This window comes from Etheostoma cragini, chromosome 13, assembly GCF_013103735.1.
Source record: "Etheostoma cragini isolate CJK2018 chromosome 13, CSU_Ecrag_1.0, whole genome shotgun sequence".
Classification (NCBI taxonomy): domain Eukaryota; kingdom Metazoa; phylum Chordata; class Actinopteri; order Perciformes; family Percidae; genus Etheostoma; species Etheostoma cragini.
The window spans coordinates 2,543,973-2,564,061 of NC_048419.1; the positions used below are offsets into that span (position 1 = coordinate 2,543,973).

Sequence of the window (20,089 nt, forward strand, 5' to 3'; positions counted from 1 at the left end):
TTGTGGTCACTAGGTGGCAGTGTTGGCTAAGCCTTTTTTGTACTGTGGTCTTTTTCTGAAACCATAGGTCAATGTTGATACAACTTGGGTTGTTAAAAGGCCGAAGGGTCACTGTGTGGCAATTAGTTTGTGGACATTTTGTACAACTGAAAATTAGTTGGAATCAGTGAAGCACAATATAGCCTAATGTAAAAGTACAGAAACACCAATGTGGCAGTTATTTTACTATATCTTGAAGGGACCCTATCTCAGTCTATATCTAGTTTTATAAACTGTATTCTGGGTATGCAAGGCATGTATAAAACATAGAAATAATATAGCTAGTGATATAAAATTGTAGTAGGCCAACAGCTGAGTCAAGGTGACCGTAACTCGTGTTTGATTGGCCGAAAGTGACGAGCCGGCGGGTCAGACCCTAATGGTAGTTACTCCATTAAAACAGTTGCTGTGCCTAAAAGAAGTTAAAAACAACGGTTCAACAATCTATATGTAAGTCTAAATTTTATTTCTCAACATTGCGTATAAGGCCTTCATATGGTATACACTTTAGTTTTGTCAGTTGTCAGATTTATTTTACTGGTGTCTTTTTTTAGCTAGCTAGCTAATGTCATACGAAAAACTAAAGTTAGCTAGCTAACGTTAGCCTCGTATTAACGTTAGCTAGCAGTTTTGCTAATTTAGCTATTTGCCAAATTATTTTGATTTATTTATTGTTATCTTTACATGTATGCTGTAACCGAAAGTACCGTGTTATCCGACGGGATATTTTAGCTAATGCTAACGTTATATTCAATTCTTAACATAGCACTAGCTTACGTTACTTCAAATGGCTAACATTAGCGTTACACAATCTGAAAATGTTATGGCTAACGACAAAAAATGGCGACCCCACAGAGAAGATGCTTTTTGATGGCAGAAACCGGGGCGAGATGAAATATACTGATGCTTTACTTAAGTAAAACTAGCAAGACGTTACTACAATATTAAACATGATTAATTACAAGTAAAAATCTGCATAAGGAACTTTGTATTACATCAACTCAAGACGAAACAGAATAGCTCACAGAGAGAAGCGTCACAAGTTGAAAATAATATAGCCTAAATTAAGGCATTAGTGCATTCCAACATTTTAGGTAAAAATACTAGTTCTTATTTACTGGTATATTTAATTGTTAATGTTAAGTGCTGCCTTGTACCGTTATTGCCTCTAACAAGTAAGAAAATAGTGAATGTTAAATTTTCTCTGATATATACTGGATTAGAAGTATAAAGTAGAATAAAATGGGAAGAACTATTGTATAAGTACCTAAATATTGAATAAGCACAGTACTTGAGTAAAATGTATTGCCTACTTTTCACAACTGAAGTTACTTAAGCCTGTACATATACAGAGAATCCACTTTGAATATTTGGTACAATATTGTTTTCAACAATTTACTCTGTACCTTCACAGAATCAGATTTAGGTAAATAAAACCAATACACACACCAGAAATTAATCTGCTCACGTTTTGTACAATGCAGTACAAGGCCCACAGTAGAAAAGCCATATGTTTCACTTCCAATGGGTCACACCTGTTGTTCAGTTTGTTTGGTAAGGGAAATAGGACACGTTGTTACCCTTTAGTTCTGGTGGTCCTATGGTCATATGGACTGCAGGTAAAAACAAAGCTGTCATCCTGCATTACCACATCAGCATTGGATACGGGAAGAGACATCAAATTCTGATGACTGATGCAAGTTAGCAAGACATTACTCCAAGGTGGAGTAGTTAAAGTTAGATGCTGGCTATTAAAGTTAGATGCTGGCTATGTTTCAACACCTACTTTCTGATGTAGGATCTACGAAAATCCATATGTGTCCATGGTTACCAAATCATTGTGCATACCTATGTAGATCACTGATGTTTGAACTGCACCAACCATGTTAGGTAGGAAAGCATCCATAAAGACAAACCATCTTTGACAAGTATGACTGTATTCACAGTGCCATCTGCTGACAGCTGGGTGGACCAGATGAAACAGGATGAATGCGCTGCTATTCCCCTGTCCTGTACATATGGGTGTTGTGACCACTGGAGGTGCACACGCTCAACTGCACAAATACACTTTAGAAAGAAATCTGACCAAGTTGGAGAAACTGCTGAGTAAGGGTATGTAACCAACTGTAATAGTTCAAGTATTGGGTTGAGCTTGTACCAGTTACACATCAATGTATGGCATAATGCATTATATATTTATATATATATATTTTTTAAGTCAATACTATTCTTAAGTCAGACACAGACTGCTTAAAATATTTAAAATGCCAAAAAAAACGTGGTCTCAGTCTTTTCTGATGTGTTCCAGGTGTTGATGTGAACTGTGAGAATCACTTGGGTCAGACTTCACTGTTCTGTGCTGCTCTGCTGGGCCAAGTCAAGGTGATGGAGCTGCTCCTGCATTACGGAGCTGATCCCAACCAGTGAGTCTGGCCGGAAATCTGACGAGTTACTCGACTTGGCAATATAAAAAAGAACTGCAACTTGGCTTTGACTTTAACACAAATGACTCTTGACTTCACTCAGACTTTAGCTTTCTGACTTGGAATGGCTTTATCCCTCCCCTAACCCAAATAAAAAAAACATATATATATAGTCCCAGGATAAAATCCTTGGAAAAGTTATAAATACAAATTTCAAAAAGCATTTGTGTCTATAAACTTAACATTCTTAATGGCTGTTTTTGTTTCAAACATTTTAATAGAATTATATTTTATGAAGGGCACATAACGGTGCAAGGCTCGGACTTGGACTTGACTTGAGATTTTTTTGTCATGACTTTGGACTTGACTCAGAACTTCTTCGCCAAGACTTGAGGCTTATTTGTGACTTGCAAAACAATGAGTTGTTTACATTGATAGTTTAACAACGCCGAAAATGATGGCTATCATGTGACAGGATATTGAAATACAATCTACTTTCTTCTAGTCGCTGTGATGACGGGAGCACCCCGGTTCATGCAGGCGTATTCTCCTGCAACCCTTCAGTGGTGAGCTGCTTGCTGGATGCCGGAGGAGATCTAAGACTGCATGATGTGGAAGGCAGGACTCCTTTTGATTGGCTCAGGGCTGTAAAGCAGGAAGACAGTGACAAGGTACACTGCTGAATGGAAACACTGCAATTTAGTTTGAGCGTGTCAGTGTTCTCTCACTGGGTGCTGGTGAAGTGGGACATGCACAGTTGCAACAACAGTGTTGGCAGAATTTGAAATGAGCGGACACTTTGTCTGATAAAAAAGCTACTCCATGTGGCTAGGTTAGCTCAGTTGGTAGAGCAGGCCCACACAAATAGAGGTTTACTCCTTGATGCAACATCCCTGGGTTTGACTCCAACGTGAGGCCCTCTGCTGCATGTCATTCCCCTTCTCTCTCTCCCATTTTATGTCTTCATCTGTCCTGTGGAAATGAATGCCTGAAATGCCCCAAATCATTTAAAAAAACTAAACATTGGTGTTTAAGCATTGCACTTACATAAAGTAAAGGGACTAACAGAGACTAAGTGATTTTTATTTAATGTCCAAATCAATGACAACAGAGGCAGGGGTATCCTGACTTGTAATCACAATGTGTCATACTCCAAAAACATTATCATTATGATTATCCACGCAAAATCCAATTTAATAGCATTTTTCAATAAAAAGCTGCTGTGCACACCTACAGTTAGTGAAGCAGTCTCTGTCCAAACCCTGACCTGATGAAATCAGCAGGAATTGTTTAGTAATTGTTGTTTACACACAGAATGCAAAGTGTATTTACGGCTTGTACTACCCGTGTGACTAACATTCAGAATGGTCTTGCGATCAAACAGCCAATGTACCAACTGCAGAAGTTAGCTGCAAACTACATAGCAGTGTATTTCTCTTACCGACCTCAAACGTAGCAGTAAGTCCAATTTATTTTATTTTCCTCCAGAGAGCTCTCCTTTTTCTTTTCATGGACTTTGTATGCAATTGTGTCGCGTCAGTCTGAACACTTGATAGTTAACAAAGCTCCTCAAGAGCCACATAGGACAAAATAAATCTGTCTGTAGTTCTTCCCATTACTTGTTAACCAGTCCTCATGTGCAAAAACAGTGGAGTTATCCTTTAGAATAAGCTCAATCTGGTCAATATGAATACATGTTTCTCCATAACTTGTTTCTGTATAATTGTGAAAACACGTGGGGTTATAAGCAAGTACAACACATCTCTGTTTTAACTCATACTTTCTCATGGAGGATCTAGGAAATCCATATGTGTCCAGGTTTACCTAATCATCTTGCATAACTATGTAGATCACTGATGTTTGAACTGCACCAACCATGTTAGGTATGTCCAAAAGGTCAAAAATGACATGAAAAAATAGACTGCTCAGTCAGTGTTCTATTCATTTGCATCAGTCTTTAGTTAAGACCTGGAACTCAAACGTCTTATATGTCACTAGATGCAAGAGTTCCTGGAGATCTGCATGTCCTCCATGCAACAGCTGTGTCAGAGCCCAGGCGCGACAAAGCTCAACTCTAGCTTGTCCCACATGTCAACATCCATCTTGCTACATCCTGTATCTTTGCTGGATCGTCTAAAAGCCCGGTATGGTGCACAAAACCCTATGTGGATCATACATCTATACATCATATTTAATGTTTAAAGTCTTTTTGCTTTTTTAGAGGAGCTTTTTATCCAGAGTTTTGTTTTTAAAGAAAATTAAATAATTTTGTTAATGCTCATTGGGCTTGAACAGACACTCAAACCCAAAAAACATTTGTTACACAAGACATGCTGACAGAAAACCAAACCAGGGCTTTTACCAAGAAGTCAATGTAATGAAATAGACCATTAATTGAATCCTCCATTTCTGCTTTGGAATGTGTTGTGGTCCTCATTCCTAAACCACATCCTGTGTGAACAACTCACAACTTCTGACATACACAGATTATCCACTTCCTACAATACAGGAAATACTACAATTTAATACTGGAAATGAAGGTTCTACTTCCTTCTATTATACTTTAGAATAATACGTGCAGAGCAAAATCTGTAATTGAAAGTCAAGCAGGCGGTTCAACAAGAGACTTAATCACCATCCCCTACTCAGTGTGCAGAGCAACATCAGGTTGAGTATTGTGTAATATGACATATGAGAATAGATTCCCAAAAGAGTTGTGCAAAACATGCCGACATCAGAGGCCTTATGCCCCAACACACAGTAATAACCTCAGGTCCGACCTATAAAGATGGCATAATAAAGCTGATAAGAGGATATGCTGTAAAACAGATGAGAGTAATGTGCTGTGAATTGTGTTTTGTCCACCTCAAAGATAGATTACTTTAAGAGGAATTGTTATACAAAAAATGTACCACAAAATCTGACGTATATGAGAGAATAGCTTGTTAGTATAAACACTGTTTTATGATTACCTACCCACAGTTCTGTTGTTGTTTATATAATATTTAATCAACTGATTCTTTTGTTTGTTTTTGTGTTTCTACTCATTTTAGTGGAAATGACAAGCACTTCAATAAGAGGACAAACAGCAGGTCTTCTGGTACAACAGCCCTCTGTTTAGGTTTTGGAAAGGTAAATCACTTCATACAGTGTAAAATATATGCTGATTTACACATTGGGACTTTATGTATGCAGTCTAAGCCAAGGGTGGACAATCTCCTGGGGCTTGTTATATAATGTGCATACCAACTAAGCATAATAGTCATGCTGTTTTTAACACTTTTTTTTAAAATTATACTATTATAATCCCACAAGGGGAAACTACACTTTACACTCTGTTGTTATTACAAACAGGCCTGAATTACATAATACATGCACTAATGGAGAAATGTCAGAGTGAGGGGGCTGCCCATGGAAAGTGGCCCCGAGCAGTTGGGGGTTCGGTGCCTTTCTCAAGAGCACCTTGGCAGTGCCCAGGAAGGGAACTGGCACCTCTCCAACTACCATTCCACCACCATACTTTGCTCCGTACGGGGACAAGCGACCCTCCGGTTCCCAGCCCAACTCCCTACGGCTTAGCTGTTGACACCCATGGAAGTTTCCCACATCCATGCTAATAGTTATGTATCAGCTTTTGAGTCCCTTTCAATCTCAGAATTAAATAGCAGATTACATGTTTTTACAGTTGGAAAATCATGTTTTATTGAAAACATTTAGTTGTGGCACATGCACTTGTAGATTGTCCCCGCCACCAGGCTGAGGCAGGTGTGTTATGGATGTTCCCCACACTCTCCCTCTGATCTGAAAAGCTTGTGTGGATAGGACACAAACTTAAAGTCACTGTAAAATAATAAATTACCCTGTGATACTAGTGGACTGAGTGTTCTCCTTGTGTATGTTTGTCTAGCTGTGTGTTAACAGGCCCTGCCCGACGTTGGCTGTGCCAGCATCTATTCCACTGATCAGAGACAGTGATTTGAGCCAGGCTGATGATGATGAACCTCTGCTCTCCTTCACATGTGGCTCTTTGACCTCAATGACCAAGTAAGACCCTTACTTTTGTTTGCTTTGCTCTGCAGCAGTTGATGAGTTTGGAAATATGTGATTTTCCCTTGGTTCAATTTTGTTTCACACCTGGAAAAATCCATGGGGACCAAAATGTGTCATTACAAATCACGGAAGACCGTTCACTTCTCTTATTGGTCGGATGTGTCCAGGGCGGGAGCAAGAAAGTAAATACAGGAATAAGGTCCTGTGTTTTGGACTAGTGCAAATTTTAAGCATCTCCATGGTCAAACAAGCTAATTTCATTTCAATAATCAGACATTGTTTTTTGCGAGCACTTTACTACATCTGCTCTGCTGACCATGGCTTCACCCTGCTCTGCCGCTGTCTGTTGGTGCGGTTCCAGGTTGGATCATGTTCTCACCACAAACGAAGCGCTCTAGAGTTTGTTTGAAAGCGTACTAAGACAACCTCTTCAAGCAGGTCTCGTTACTCTTGAACCACACCAGAATCACAATGTTGACACAAACAAGGAATTTGACTTTGTTCATCAGTAGCTCTCAATAATGTCAAACACAGTGCTAAGAACCATTAGTGTGTGAAGAGGGGGCTGCTGCACAACGAAACACAGTGGAATAACCTTTTAGTTTTTCAATCATCTGTACTAAAGACAACTTGAGTTCATGTATTTTTATGGATTGATTCACACATTTGTTGGTATCCATTTTACAATGTTTTTATCAAATCATAATTGGAAAATATGTCAGTCAATCCCAAGTTATTAAGGGATACTGACAGATGTACTGATAAGTATAAAAATAAGCATCAAAGGAGTATTTAAAAGTATTTAATCCATTAAGGAACAACCATTAAGAAACAAATGATGGGTTCAGTCGGACCTGCTCTTCAACCAAGAGATCCTTTATTACATCGCTGACCATATTGTGTGCAATTGTGTGTTTCAGTTACAGCTGGAGGGGCTCCAGGGTGACAGTGAAGACAATGAGGGACAGTCAGACAGCCTATTTGGACCTGCTCCTCATAGAACAAGAGTACTGCAGGTGAGAGAGAACAGGATGTGTGTAAGAAAGTCATTTTTTTGGTTGTGGTTTTGTTTACTAAAGTAAGATAACATCATAATAGTTATTATAGTTATTATAGTAGTATAATAGTTAGATGTATCCCTTTTAATTACCACGTGATTGAAAAACAGGATCAAATGAAGTGAACATTGTGATATAGGCATCAGGGCTCTACAGTGCGAGCATTTTGCTGCATATCAGCTGTCGCAAACTAACATTAGTTTCATTTAACAAAATTAAATTTGTGTGTGTGTATGTGTGTGTGTGTGTGTGTGTGTGTGTGTGTGTGCGTTTGTGTGTGTGTGTGTGTGTGTGTGTGTGTGTGTGTGTGTGTGTGTGTGTGTGTGTGTGTGTGTGTGTGTGTGTGTGACAGCCAGCTGTTCCACCCACAGCTGCTGCAGCTGATGGCAGTGAGTGTATCTGATGACCTCCAGAGGACCAGTCTGGTGTTTGAACCTGTCAACGTCGGCACGCTGCACAACCTGCTGCACAACAGGGTAACAGAGATACACCTAGAGGATTACTTAATGGTGCTTACCCACTGCTAGTTCCAGCTCTGCTCCACACGACTCTGCCCCATCCTCCATTTTCCATTGCAGATTTAGTACTGCCTCATGTGTGAGGCGAGCGTAGCTGGTTATCGTAGTGACGCTGCAGGAAACTGCCGTGACCTAGCGCAACACACACACACAGAACATCAAGGGTGTGTTGATTTTGATTCTGTTGCCACAGCCACGGTGATATATTTTGAAAAAAATATTATTATTAATTAATTAGTATCTGTTTCTTCTGCTATTACAAAACACAGTTTTGGCTGTTTATAGCATTATGTCTTTTATTGTGACAAAAACACTAAATAATAATTTGACTATGTATTGGTATGTAATTTACGGTGGTGTAAGGTGTTGGAAAAAGCTTTAAAATGGACCTTGAAAGTGTTTGAAAAGTGCTTAAATTTGACATTGGAAAAGGTGTACAAAGCCTGACACTTTCTGTCCCAGAAACATATTGTTTGATTTATGTTTCAAACAGGTACACCAGTCTGAAGTTACAGTTTGTGTCATTTGCAAGTAATAGCAATGGAAGGAAAGTTGTAGCATTCCTTCTCCTGCTTCACAGAGTTCAAAGAAGAAGTGACCAAAACAATCACGGAAAATAACATAAAGGCATTTTACACAGAAACCTCTACAGGATATACACCGTACTCAAATCCAAAGCATCATTGAATTTCATTTGTCAATAATTAATTTGAATTTGGGGATAAACTCCTTGCGGTGCCACGTTTTGTTTTCAAGAGGGTGATCGGGCACAAAACATGAAAGAAGAAACATTTTAACATAAATATATGTGTAAAGATGATAATGTATTAATGCACCAACACAAAATAATACACATAGCAACATTAACAAGGATGTACACACATTTATAATATTTACATTTATGCACATTCATTTTCATTCGGTCCAGCAATACTGGACAAGTAAAATCCACAAGTATATTATGGATTGTGTATTGATATACGTGTGTGTGTACTCCTTGTCCCTGCAGCGTGCAGAGTTTCCAGTGTTGCAGGACATGTGGCTGCTGTCAGTGATCTTGCAGGTCTGTGAAGGTCTTCAGTACATCCACAGAGGAGGCCTGGTGATGAGGGCCCTGTCTTCCCACAGTGTGGTCCTCACAAAGTTCACAGTAGCCAAACTAACTGGTTTATGCTTCATGGTCCCCAGGTAGGCAGGCCCAAGCCTACACCAGGCCCAATGTATCCTCGATGGAGGAGGTACAAATTTAACTTCCTGATTGATAAAAGAGTGTTTAAAATAAATATCTGAGAATTTAGAGTATATTCAGTTTTTTGTTGCCTGATCAGACTGAATGACCATTTCAATATTTAGTCTGACTAATTTCAGTACAGGGAACAAAAACACTATTATTGTCGCTGTCAGCCATGGCCAGTTACAAGCTAACAGGCTAACAAACAACATAAACAACTAATAGACGCTAAATACACCTACTACATGTCTGCTAGATGCTGATTTTTGTGCCTAATCTGAGTCTGAATGGCGCTGGGTTCAGACACGTTGAAAGTATTGTGCAGATTGTTGACAGGTCTGAGCAGCCCAGTCAGTTACACTTTGGGGTCTTAGGTCTGGACCTGCTGTGAGGCTCAAACATGTATGGCTGAGTCTCTCAGATGCTTTAGCCATCTTGCACTCATTTACCAATTTACCTAGCGCAGTGGGATGCGGGTTGCAAGGCCAGCTCCAGAATTTCTCAAAAAAGGAGAAACCAAAACCATATTAAAACAATGTTGTACATAGCAGAGTATTTCTACAAACTTTAGAACATGGCGGGGGGCATCAAGGTCAGTGCCAGACAGTTGTTGGTCTGTAGTGAATAGAAGGTTCCATGATTCGAAACATGCTATTTACTGTGTACAGTAGATGAAATTAGATGGCATTGTAAATGAGACAGATGTGATGCAAAAAACCTGTTGAATATTTCCCAATAGAGAGGGTCTCAAATCCTGATAAATATTTTTTTCACTGCACTGCTGGAAATAATCATATTTTGTGTATGTGTGTATGTGTGTGTGTGTGTGTGTGTGTGTGTGTGTGTGTGTCCAGCAGTCAAAGTACATGTGTGAAACCCCCCATGCACACAGTCCTGCCCCCCAGCTTCTACAGATGGGCTGCTCCAGAGGTCATTAAACAGCGGCCGTGCACAGAGCTAGCGGACATCTACAGTCTGTGTGCTGTGATCCAGGAACTTTACACAGGTAGCTCTCACTTCCTGCCTTCTCATTTTGGACTTCAACAATGTATGTCAGGGAATATGTTGTTGCCTTTCCTATTGTTAAGATGATTTCACAGTTATTGTGGTCTCAGAAAATATAGAATTGAAACCAGAATAGAATTTTGTAAATAACATGTTGTGTTTTCTTGTGCTTTTCCCTTTCTCTATCAAATGAAATTTGGCCCTAATAAACTTAAAATTGAACAGAGAGTATTTCAACCAGGAAATTATGACAAATAAACCAAGAGCATGGAGGAACTTTCTGTAGTTGTAGGATATACGTATATATACCGTATTTTCTCAAAAAAAGCCGGTGCCTTTATTTACCAGAACCGCAGAAGTTACACAGCTTTTATTTTAAGCAGACTTTTATTAGAGGCAGGCTTTTATTTCCAATGAACCCTGAAAATGTAGCCTACCAAATATTTATTTCAAATACTGGTACAACAGTTCTGCTGGTAGCTTACAATAAGAGCATACAGTATGGACACCACTATCTGATTAACATTACAGACGTTAGCTAGCTAGCTTCGTTTCTAGCTCCAGGCTAACTCTTTTCCTCCCACCTCCACCTAGCTCGCCGTGCTCTGCTCCAGTCGGCTCATCTCGTCAGATCATCCTTCTGTTTCTTACAGTATTGGATCCTTCTGGGGTCAATGTCAAAATGTCTCGCAGCTTTTTCACCATGCTTTAAAACTCTTCTTGTTTTGTTGTTGCAAGGTCCGCCATTTTCTGCTTTCACTAATTTAGACACTTGTTACATCCAATGTAGCTCCTGCTATCTGTTGGCACCTGTTTGTTACAACACACTACACTTGGCTGAGTAACAGACAAAACAGCCGCACTGACTAAAAGACCTGTAGGAAAATAATACTTTACATGAGTACCATAACCCAGAAAAAAATCATGAATAAATTGTTAAATCTGTTAAATTAAATTGGTAGAAATATACATTACGGTAAAATTGATTGGACATTATATGAAAGGCACTTGGGAGATTATCCAAACTATTTTTTCCTCGGCCTTAATTTGAGGCCGGCCTTTATTTGTCCGTGTTGACCACGCCCCCGACCATTATCCGAGGCCCGGCTTTGAATTGACTACCAGTCTTTATTTGAGGAATTACGGTAATATAATACATGTAATATACATATAATAGGTGACAGTTTGTTCAAATAGATATTGTTAGTCTCCAACATTTCATACATTGTTTCAGATCGTGAACCATGGGACACAGTGGACCTGACCGTTATAAAACAGGCAATGGATGCAGGACGGGCCCTGGCAGTAGACAGCAGCATTCCACAGCCTTACTACGATGTGGTCCTGAAAGGCCTGAAGCTGCACCCACGGGACCGCACCTGCAGCCTCCAGAGCCTGCGCTACATGCTACAACATGACATCAAGGTAGCCTCACTCTATGGGATTCTGTCTCTGCAAGGTTAAGGTGTGTTTATGTGTATTTATGGATTCATTGTTCTGCGCTTAAGGACAAATTCACAATGTTTTAGTTACATTTTAAAACATTATTGGCATGCCCATTTGTACACTGAAACCATAACATTGATTGCTGTAATTTCCCCCATGTCCATACTGGCTGCAAAGAGATCCTTTCCTCGAGCACAATGGGACAAAATCCACAGTCCTCATTCTGTGCAAAAATGCAATCTAAAGTTCAATTGCAGCTGCAGAATGAAAAAGAAAGTGGGATCTTCCAAAGTCTGATTATTATGAAATTTCCTCTTTGTCCTTCCACAGACACTGTTACACAGGGATAGTAACCCAAAGGAATTTGGTATAAACAGACTAGGGCTTCTTGATTGTGGTAAAAAGCATAATCACAATTACTTTGTCAATATTAAAATAAGGATTTTTTAATATGATTTCTCATTAACTTTTGGAAAGATGTTGCAATTGTTGAATTTTAAAAACTGTAAAAAATGTAATGAAATTAACAGTGAAAACACCTTGAACAGCAAATTTTCCCTTTAAAGCTTTTCCCCTTTGCACCTTTCTTTCTCATCCTGTACACAAGACACAGTAAGAGTTTACATGAAAATGTACAAAATAATTGGTTTTCTCAATGACTCTGTCTTTAAAAGATGTAATAATTGCACAGCCCTATAACAGACAACAGATAACAGCAACATTCTCCTCTTCAGAAACCAAACAGAGTGAATGAACGAATATAAACACCTTAGCATCCATCATCAACAATATTCTTGTAATATTTTTTTCGATAATGTTTCAAATAATAATTTCTAAAATGCACCTGGGATTATGAAGAGGCCTGCAACAAATATCAAAGATTGAGTTTTAACATGATGCCATACATTTCCAATGTTATGATCCTGAGAAATGCCTTCACATGATTGTTTGTGTGTGTGTGCTGCAGAGGTTCTCACTGGAGGAACAGTTGAGTGGTGGTCTGTGTGTTTACCCAGAACCAGATCTGGGGCCATCTGAAGTCCAGACCACAGCAGAGCAAACCATTGTGGAGGAACCAGTACAGAGCGGTACTGAGCACAACACACAAACATGGCCATGTAGGGTTCACATGTATCAAAAAAGATTGATATTGTGTGCAAAATATACAACTAATGTGCTTCAGACAGGCACACAATTCATCACAAATTGATTATGAATTCCTCCGTCTCCTTTAGTTGCCAAGGCAGACACAGTAGGGGGAAGACAGCTGTACAGTGGAGAAAGACCAAACCTGGGGAGAGAAAGAGATGAATTTATGGAGGGAGAAACAATTCTCCATCATGTGTACCCTTACAAAGACATGCTTCCTATGCGTGCTGAGTTTGACTCAGTTAGTATTGAGGAAGGACCTGAACCAGAGGCAGGCATAGACAAAGAGCTAGTGGAGCAGCTGGATAGCCTGAAACTGATCTCAGATCAACAGATCAGCACCATTGCGGTCAACCTCAAAGTGTCCCGGGAGCTGCTGCAGCAGGCCAACAGGAGCCTAGACACAGTGGAGAAACACCCCCAGCTGGACCACCCGTGGCTAGACTCAGCGACCCGGCTCAGAGATGCTCCTTCTAATATCCACACCGACGCCTCTTGTACCTCCTCCCTTTCTTCCTTCTCTATGTCCTCCACAAATCTTTCAGGAGTTAGCGTTGCAGTTGGACCACGTTCTAAACAGTACTGTCTCTTGCCGCACGGGGGAGATCAATGGGGAAGGAATCTGGAGGCCCAGCTTGTGAGCAGGGATTGGGAACTGCTGAGCCAGGAAGAGCTGGCTTTATGGCTGAATCGCTATCCAGCTGAACAGCCGCAGTATGAGGAGGGCTGGTCGCCACCTTGGCTTTCCTCAGAGTGCTACATGACGGAGAAACGTTCAGTAGCTGATCACAGCACGGGGGAGCTGAGCCAGTACAGATCAGCACTGGACAGCAGCTTCCTCAACATCGTCTCTGGGAAGAAGCAGCAGGTACATGGGTTTACTCAACAAGACTGTTACAGTGTTTTACAATTGTCAGACACACATCTCTATACTGAGTTTCCTAATTTGTTGTTCCTTCTGGGGTTGGGAGTGAGTGTCTGCCTGAAGCCAAGCAGTTCAAGTAAGAGTAAACTGTGAAATGTCTTTTCCAGAAATCCAATTCACAAGAAAATGCAGACATTACAATGGAGGTGTGCAGGCCAGCAGCTAGTGGGAGTTTACTGCTAGATACTCACAACACCAGTAAGACATTGACTGAAGTGTGAAAAGAATGTGTGAGGACAGTGTATGCAAACCAGTGTAAATGTTTAACTCGTAATTTCAATGTATTTTCCCCAGAATATGAGAGCTTTCCCAACAACTCTGAGAAAACAGACTCTGATCCTGAAATCAGTGTAACACAGGCTCTGTATACACCCAACACTAACACGTAAGGAAACTGTTATGGACCTAAGTGCTATATGTTGTAAAATGTATTTAGGATTTATATGAGATTAGATGACGTTACATAGAGTAGTGTGTGAGTGAAAACTATTAATAATTAAGGCACATCCACAGCACGATAAGGCCAAAGACAATTGTAGAAAAGGATGTGTTTGTACATATAGGAAGGCCCCGGGTTCCTGGAGTGTCAGTCAAAATGCAGGAAGACAGGAAGGATTAATAATTTTGAAAAACACACATAAACAATGCAGTGAAAGCTTTAGGAATTGCGTACTGTAAAGAGTTGGCCTACTGATGCCTGCAAAGTAAATGTTTACACATAGGGAAGGGGAACTTTGGGGGGCAAATATGAACTTTGATCGGATATAAAATGGCCTGCTAGTAGCACATATAACACTGTCCACAATAACATCTAACTGTCACTATCTAAGAGAGAAACTAGTCTGCTGATCACCTCCAAGTCTTTTAACAACTACAATCACTGTAGAACAGATAACAGCAGATCAGCTTAACAACAATATTAATAGGAGCATATCTGTGCTGCCACTCATACAATTAAGTTAAAAACAGAAGAACTGGTGTTCACTGTGTGTGTGTGTGTGTGTGTGTGTTTGTGTGTAGGGCTCACTTTGACATGGCTGGGCTGGCTGAACTCTCCAGCATCTCATACTCTCCAGCTCAGCCTCAGGAGAAACTCTACACTATCTCTGTATGCGGACAAGCCCCACCCTGTAACAGTACCCCACGTAGCCCAGGTAAAACCACACACAATGTTCACTGGAATTAAAAGAACCTCTATTTTTCACATCATTTGACTTGGGTATTTACACCCATACATGTTTAGGCAGTCCCCCCAAGTTTAAACTTACTAGTAATAACAGGTGGAGATGGATCACATATCTAGAACATTTAAATATGCATAAGAAATGCTAGCTATGCCCTTGTAACTTAGTTGTCACACAGCACCAAGGAGAGTAGATGGACAGGAAGGGAGATACAAGAAGATTTGCATTTACATTACTTTTACTTTACTGGAGGAAGACAACTGTAACCTGCCTACTTACGTGCATGTAAACCCACTGATGGACAACTATGACCATTTAAATTCAAATGAAGGAGAAGATAAGTCACATAAGGTCTTTGCATGTTGCTCGTGTTGTGTTTTGACAGACGTATGCCGGAAGGTGATGACAGGAATGATTGAGGCCAATCTCGCGGACTCCCCTGCCTGCAGTCACCCCAGCTCTGTGTATCTCAGGACTGAGAGTTTCACCACACCAAGAGAAAGCTGGGTAAAGTCACTCATTTCATTCACCAGTGTAGATTTCTGCAGAGGTCTCTGGATTGACCCAAAGCATTCTAATGAAGTGTCAACTTGTCTCCTTTTAATTCACTCCAGCTACAACATCCCATACTATATACTGCTTGTCTTACATATTTGTTTTGTGTTGGTTCTAGAAGATTAGTAATAACACTAAGAGAAAAAGTTCTTAAAGCTGAGCCATATTTGCTCTTACCTGTCTATTTTTCAGCCTCCACCTTTCGACGTAGACCCAGCCAGCCAGGAGGAAGGGCAGCCAGATACTATATCTCACAGCTTCATTGGAGAGCATAAGCTAGAACAGGAAGAAGAAGAAGAAGAAGAAGAAGAAGAAGAAGAGGGAGCAGTAGTGTCTAAACAGGAGCAGATTGGAGAGAGGCAGGAGGAAATGGATGGAACTAGTCAACCATCTTCGGAGGCAGAAGAAGTGGACAGGGCAGAGGACGAGCTTGAGAAAATGGAGGAAGGATTGCAGATAGTCAAAGGGTGCACCGAAGAAGTAAGAAACATGGACGAGGAGGAAGGAAGGCATGTTGAAGAAGGCAGTGAGGAAGAAGAGCGTGGCTGTTGTAACACACAGAGAGGTGAGTACCAACATGTCTGATGAACAGTCCCCCTGTGGTCAGGCTTTACGCACTAAATCCCTGTATCAACACAGAGCCCTGGGGCCTCATGTATAAAAGACTGTGCAGCTTTCACACCAGAAGATGGCGTAGGTAAAACTTACCTAGGCACAGAAATATTCACATGTCTAAAACCTGGCGTACGCCGGGTCACGCCTACCTTTCCTTTATACGCACATCACAATCAACGTTAAATTGAGCGCACATGAGCGAGCCACCGATCCCGCCTTGCCTCCTCCTATAAATTAATATAGAAACAACTATAAATTTGGTCCCGACGTCATTCTTTGTCCAATCACAACAGGTCCTTCCGCAGACAAAAAAATAAATAAATAATGTGACGTTGGAGGTGCTGATCGCAGAGGTGAGAATTTTTTTTTTTCTGCTAGAGGTTTGTCATCTCGGATAATTAATAAAAGAAAATGCCCAGAGTGGCAAATGCTGACCGTGCAGTGAATGCACCAAACTACGGCAGAAATAAAAAAAATAAAAAGTCTAATGTCAAAGTGGAAATCAAACCAGTAGTGTCAGCGCCACACCAGTTACAGAACAACATGCATCTCAATGTCAGTCCAGATCACGCAAAGTAAGCAGTTTGAACTCACTGATGTAATGTTATGTATTAAGTGTTAGTAGGCTCAGTGAAACTGAGTCCAGCATGCAGGAGACCTGATTCAGGAGGAGGAGTGGTTAGTGAGGCCAGCGTCTCCACGGCAGGTGACAGTGCGCAGGGATCCGCTGCGCCACGCATGGATGAAATAATAAAACTGTAAATAGGACTACAGTAACAGAGAAGTGTGCAGAATTAAGACAGCCAAGAAAAAGAAGTTTGGTGGACCGGGTACACATTGTTCATTTACATAGCCTACAAATCATCCATAGGATCAATCAGGATTTGTTTCTGGGGAAATGGCGTCCCGCCTCCTGTACACCATGGATGTCTGAGCTTCCGCAACCACACACTCACAGAAGCTATTGCATTTTCCTGTGCCAATCTTTTTGTTGCACAGTGAGTAAGATATATCATCCATGGGAAATACAGAGGATTACTAAAAATATTTTCTTAATGGATTTTCATCCATTTCCAGACCTCACAGAGGTTAAGTAGCCTGCGAATTAAACCCTTAATGTGAAAGATGTGAAATATTATCCACATAAATGATCAAACATTTATTGAAGATCAATGGATATAATTGTTTTTTCATAGAAAAGGTCACAGACGTATGCCAGTGAGTGAAGTGGAAACATTATTTTGTAATGTGTGGTGATTTTCTGCACTTTTCAGTTAGAATTCGCCACATTACAGAGCCAGAAAAGACTTTGCGTTATGGCCCGCAAGTTAATTTTTTATACATCACAAAGTATCCGTGAAAACCAGTGTATGCAATCTTTTTGTGCAGTTGCAACGTTTATACATGAGGCTCCTGGTTCTACAGCATTACAAATTTTGGAATAAAATAATAACATAGGGCTGCTCCATATGGAAAAGCTGATTGAAAACAAACACTTCTTTTGGAAGTATTTGGCATTTAATGAACTTAAAAAAACATTCAAATAATCAACAGTGAAAACTCCTAGAACTGTAGATTTCTTTTTATACTTTTCCATTTGAAAAAAATCTTTCATTCAATATAGAAGACAAAAAGAGAATTGACTTGCAAGACGTAATTTGCAAAATAATCGTTTTTGTGAATTATTCTATTTTTGTGACCATTAGGAGCCTAAATCAACAGGGAAAAAAAGCTTTTGATGTGAAGCAGCAGCAACAGTAGGTTAGCATTAGCACTAACTTCATCCAGCAGTAAACATTGAGTCTCATATCAAAGACGTAGAATTTCAAACTGACGATGCTGACCATCCAACAACTGGGTCTGATTGAATGGAAATCTTTGGACAACAACAAAACTTCCAATATTTATTTTTGAAAAACAAAATCAACATCCGTAGTGTTGTTTCAATCCCTCTGACCACTGCATAGATGCTTGAAGATTTATGCATTTGACTTTGTTTTAAAGATGTGGGGTCAGAAGTAGAGGAAGAGGAGGACATAGAATATATTGGTGACAGGAAGAAGGAAATAACAGGATTATTTGGCAATGGAGAAGAAATGGGGGAGAATGCCTTGGTTAAGATCAGTAAGCAAAAAGACACGACAGTGTAACAAATATTCAAGAATCTGGCCTTTAGTTGAATTGGGAATATTTTGTCAAGTATTATTTACTGAACAATAATTCCAAAAGTCTTGGATTGATTTGTCTGTCCAGGTGAGCTTGTTGCAGACACAGTGTTTGCAGATCAGAAGGAGGAGCTCAGGGTGTCTCTAGGGTCACAGCAAAGCCCCAGCTTATTGGAGGACACAAAAAGGTGGGCGCCACAACCTCCACCCATTTCCAATTTGACTTTTCAGGCTCAATGATGTCAATCTGCTTAGCCTTGAGTCAACAGAAAATTCCAGATTCTTTCAGACTGTAACACCTGTAGCTAAGTCCTGGTAATGCACCTACTGTCTGTGTGTGTTTTCATTTTTCAGAGCCAATTCAACACTAGATGAAGTGCTGCAGGGCTTTGTAGTGGAGGGCACCAGAAAGAGCCCAGGAGCAAGTGGAAGGGTTGCTACATTGTGAGTTTTAAGTACCGACAGACGGGGCATTACTTTATTCTACTTAAAATCTACTCATTTCAAAAGCATTTCAATTCATATTCTTACTTTTTTCAGTTTGTTTTGCTAATTAAAGACAGCACAGTTAATCAGGCAGAAAAGTCAATTATTTTGGGGCGACCTCTAGCTCACTTAGTAGAGTGTGTGCCCTACGTGGGCTGAGGCCTTGGCAGCGGCCCAGGTTAAAATCCGACCCGGGGCCCTTTGTTGCAATCATGCCTCCTCTCTCTTTCTGTCTTCACGCTATCCTGTTGATTAAAGGCCATTAAAAGCAATCTTACAAAAAGAAAAGACAATTCTTTTCTTGACAACATTCCAACGGTTTGTACCTGGCACTGGGTCTTGAGTATGGCATGGCAGTGTTACTTGCTGTCTAACCCTGGAATTTCACCAGGCGCAGGTTGCTGACTGCTTCCGCCAGAACACAGCAAAGACACGCCTCGTGGATTTTAGCAGTAACACTTTAGTCCAGAAAAATAGGAAAAGAAATATCCTAACAGAGTGCCTCCCTTGCACTAGGTGTCAGCTGTTTGAAGGTCAGACTGGTGATGATGAACACCCAGCAGGAGACCATGCACACAGAGTCAGCTCCAGTGCTGACTCAGCCACCACCTGAAAACAGGTCTCAACTGGTAAAGTGTGAATGTAAAACCCCAGGGGCATAAAACTCAGAGTAGATTCAACCTGTGTGTACGCATAAAAACAGAAATATGCATACACATCATACAAAACACTTTATTGGATTCATAAAGCCACACATACACCTGATTCGGTTTATAAATGTCAATCATTGTAGAGCTGGATGCATGTGCAAAGGCCTTATTTCAATGGCACAGGTAGCTAGAAATAGATCGTTTCATCAATTACTTTGGTTTCTGGCGCCCATACCAAAACAGACTGCAAGACTTTGGTGCCTAATGATTTAAAAAAAAAAAAAAAATGCACGCCATTATCTCTCTGTGGTTTTTAATTTGTTTCCTGTGCCCTTTCCACTCTGTATGTTTGTGAATACAGGAGGACTGTGTTGGAGCAGCACCACACTCTTCATGAGTCAAATCAGCAAGGGAAATGTTCTTTTGTGTTACTAGTGTGGCGTTTAAAGGGAAGTTGTGTTCGTAGTGCACTGTTACTAGTTTATGTTTTTAAGCAAGGTTTGTTATCCTGCAACTCTATTAATGTAAGGTTTCAAATTACAGCTGTAATCATTTGAATTGTTAAAAGCATTTTAATGAAATCTGTTTAG

At 40.3% G+C, this 20,089-nt stretch overlaps 1 protein-coding gene across 7 annotated transcripts; it reads left to right on the forward strand.

Moving 5' to 3' along the window:
• The first annotated feature begins 258 nt into the window (after window positions 1-258).
• LOC117955795 lies at window positions 259-20,019 on the forward strand. Of its 7 annotated transcripts, none has more exons than XM_034890510.1 (24): window positions 259-489; window positions 1,986-2,151; window positions 2,348-2,462; window positions 2,968-3,133; window positions 4,461-4,606; window positions 5,516-5,594; window positions 6,370-6,506; window positions 7,433-7,528; window positions 7,923-8,046; window positions 9,098-9,276; window positions 10,177-10,325; window positions 11,559-11,749; window positions 12,738-12,888; window positions 13,006-13,787; window positions 13,952-14,042; window positions 14,139-14,229; window positions 14,865-14,998; window positions 15,414-15,535; window positions 15,776-16,148; window positions 18,203-18,322; window positions 18,452-18,551; window positions 18,718-18,807; window positions 19,366-19,478; window positions 19,861-20,019. In XM_034890510.1, the coding sequence occupies exons 2-23, from the start codon at window positions 2,025-2,027 to the stop codon at window positions 19,460-19,462; spliced, it is 3,660 nt and encodes a 1,219-aa protein (XP_034746401.1). In that variant the 5' UTR covers window positions 259-489; window positions 1,986-2,024; the 3' UTR covers window positions 19,463-19,478; window positions 19,861-20,019. The 7 variants fall into 7 exon arrangements, 6 of the variants coding, with proteins under 6 accessions (XP_034746401.1, XP_034746404.1, XP_034746400.1 ...); XM_034890509.1 differs by having other exon boundaries at window positions 260-489; window positions 10,174-10,325; XM_034890511.1 differs by having other exon boundaries at window positions 260-489; window positions 10,174-10,325; window positions 12,738-12,858.
• The last annotated feature ends 70 nt before the right edge of the window (window positions 20,020-20,089 follow it).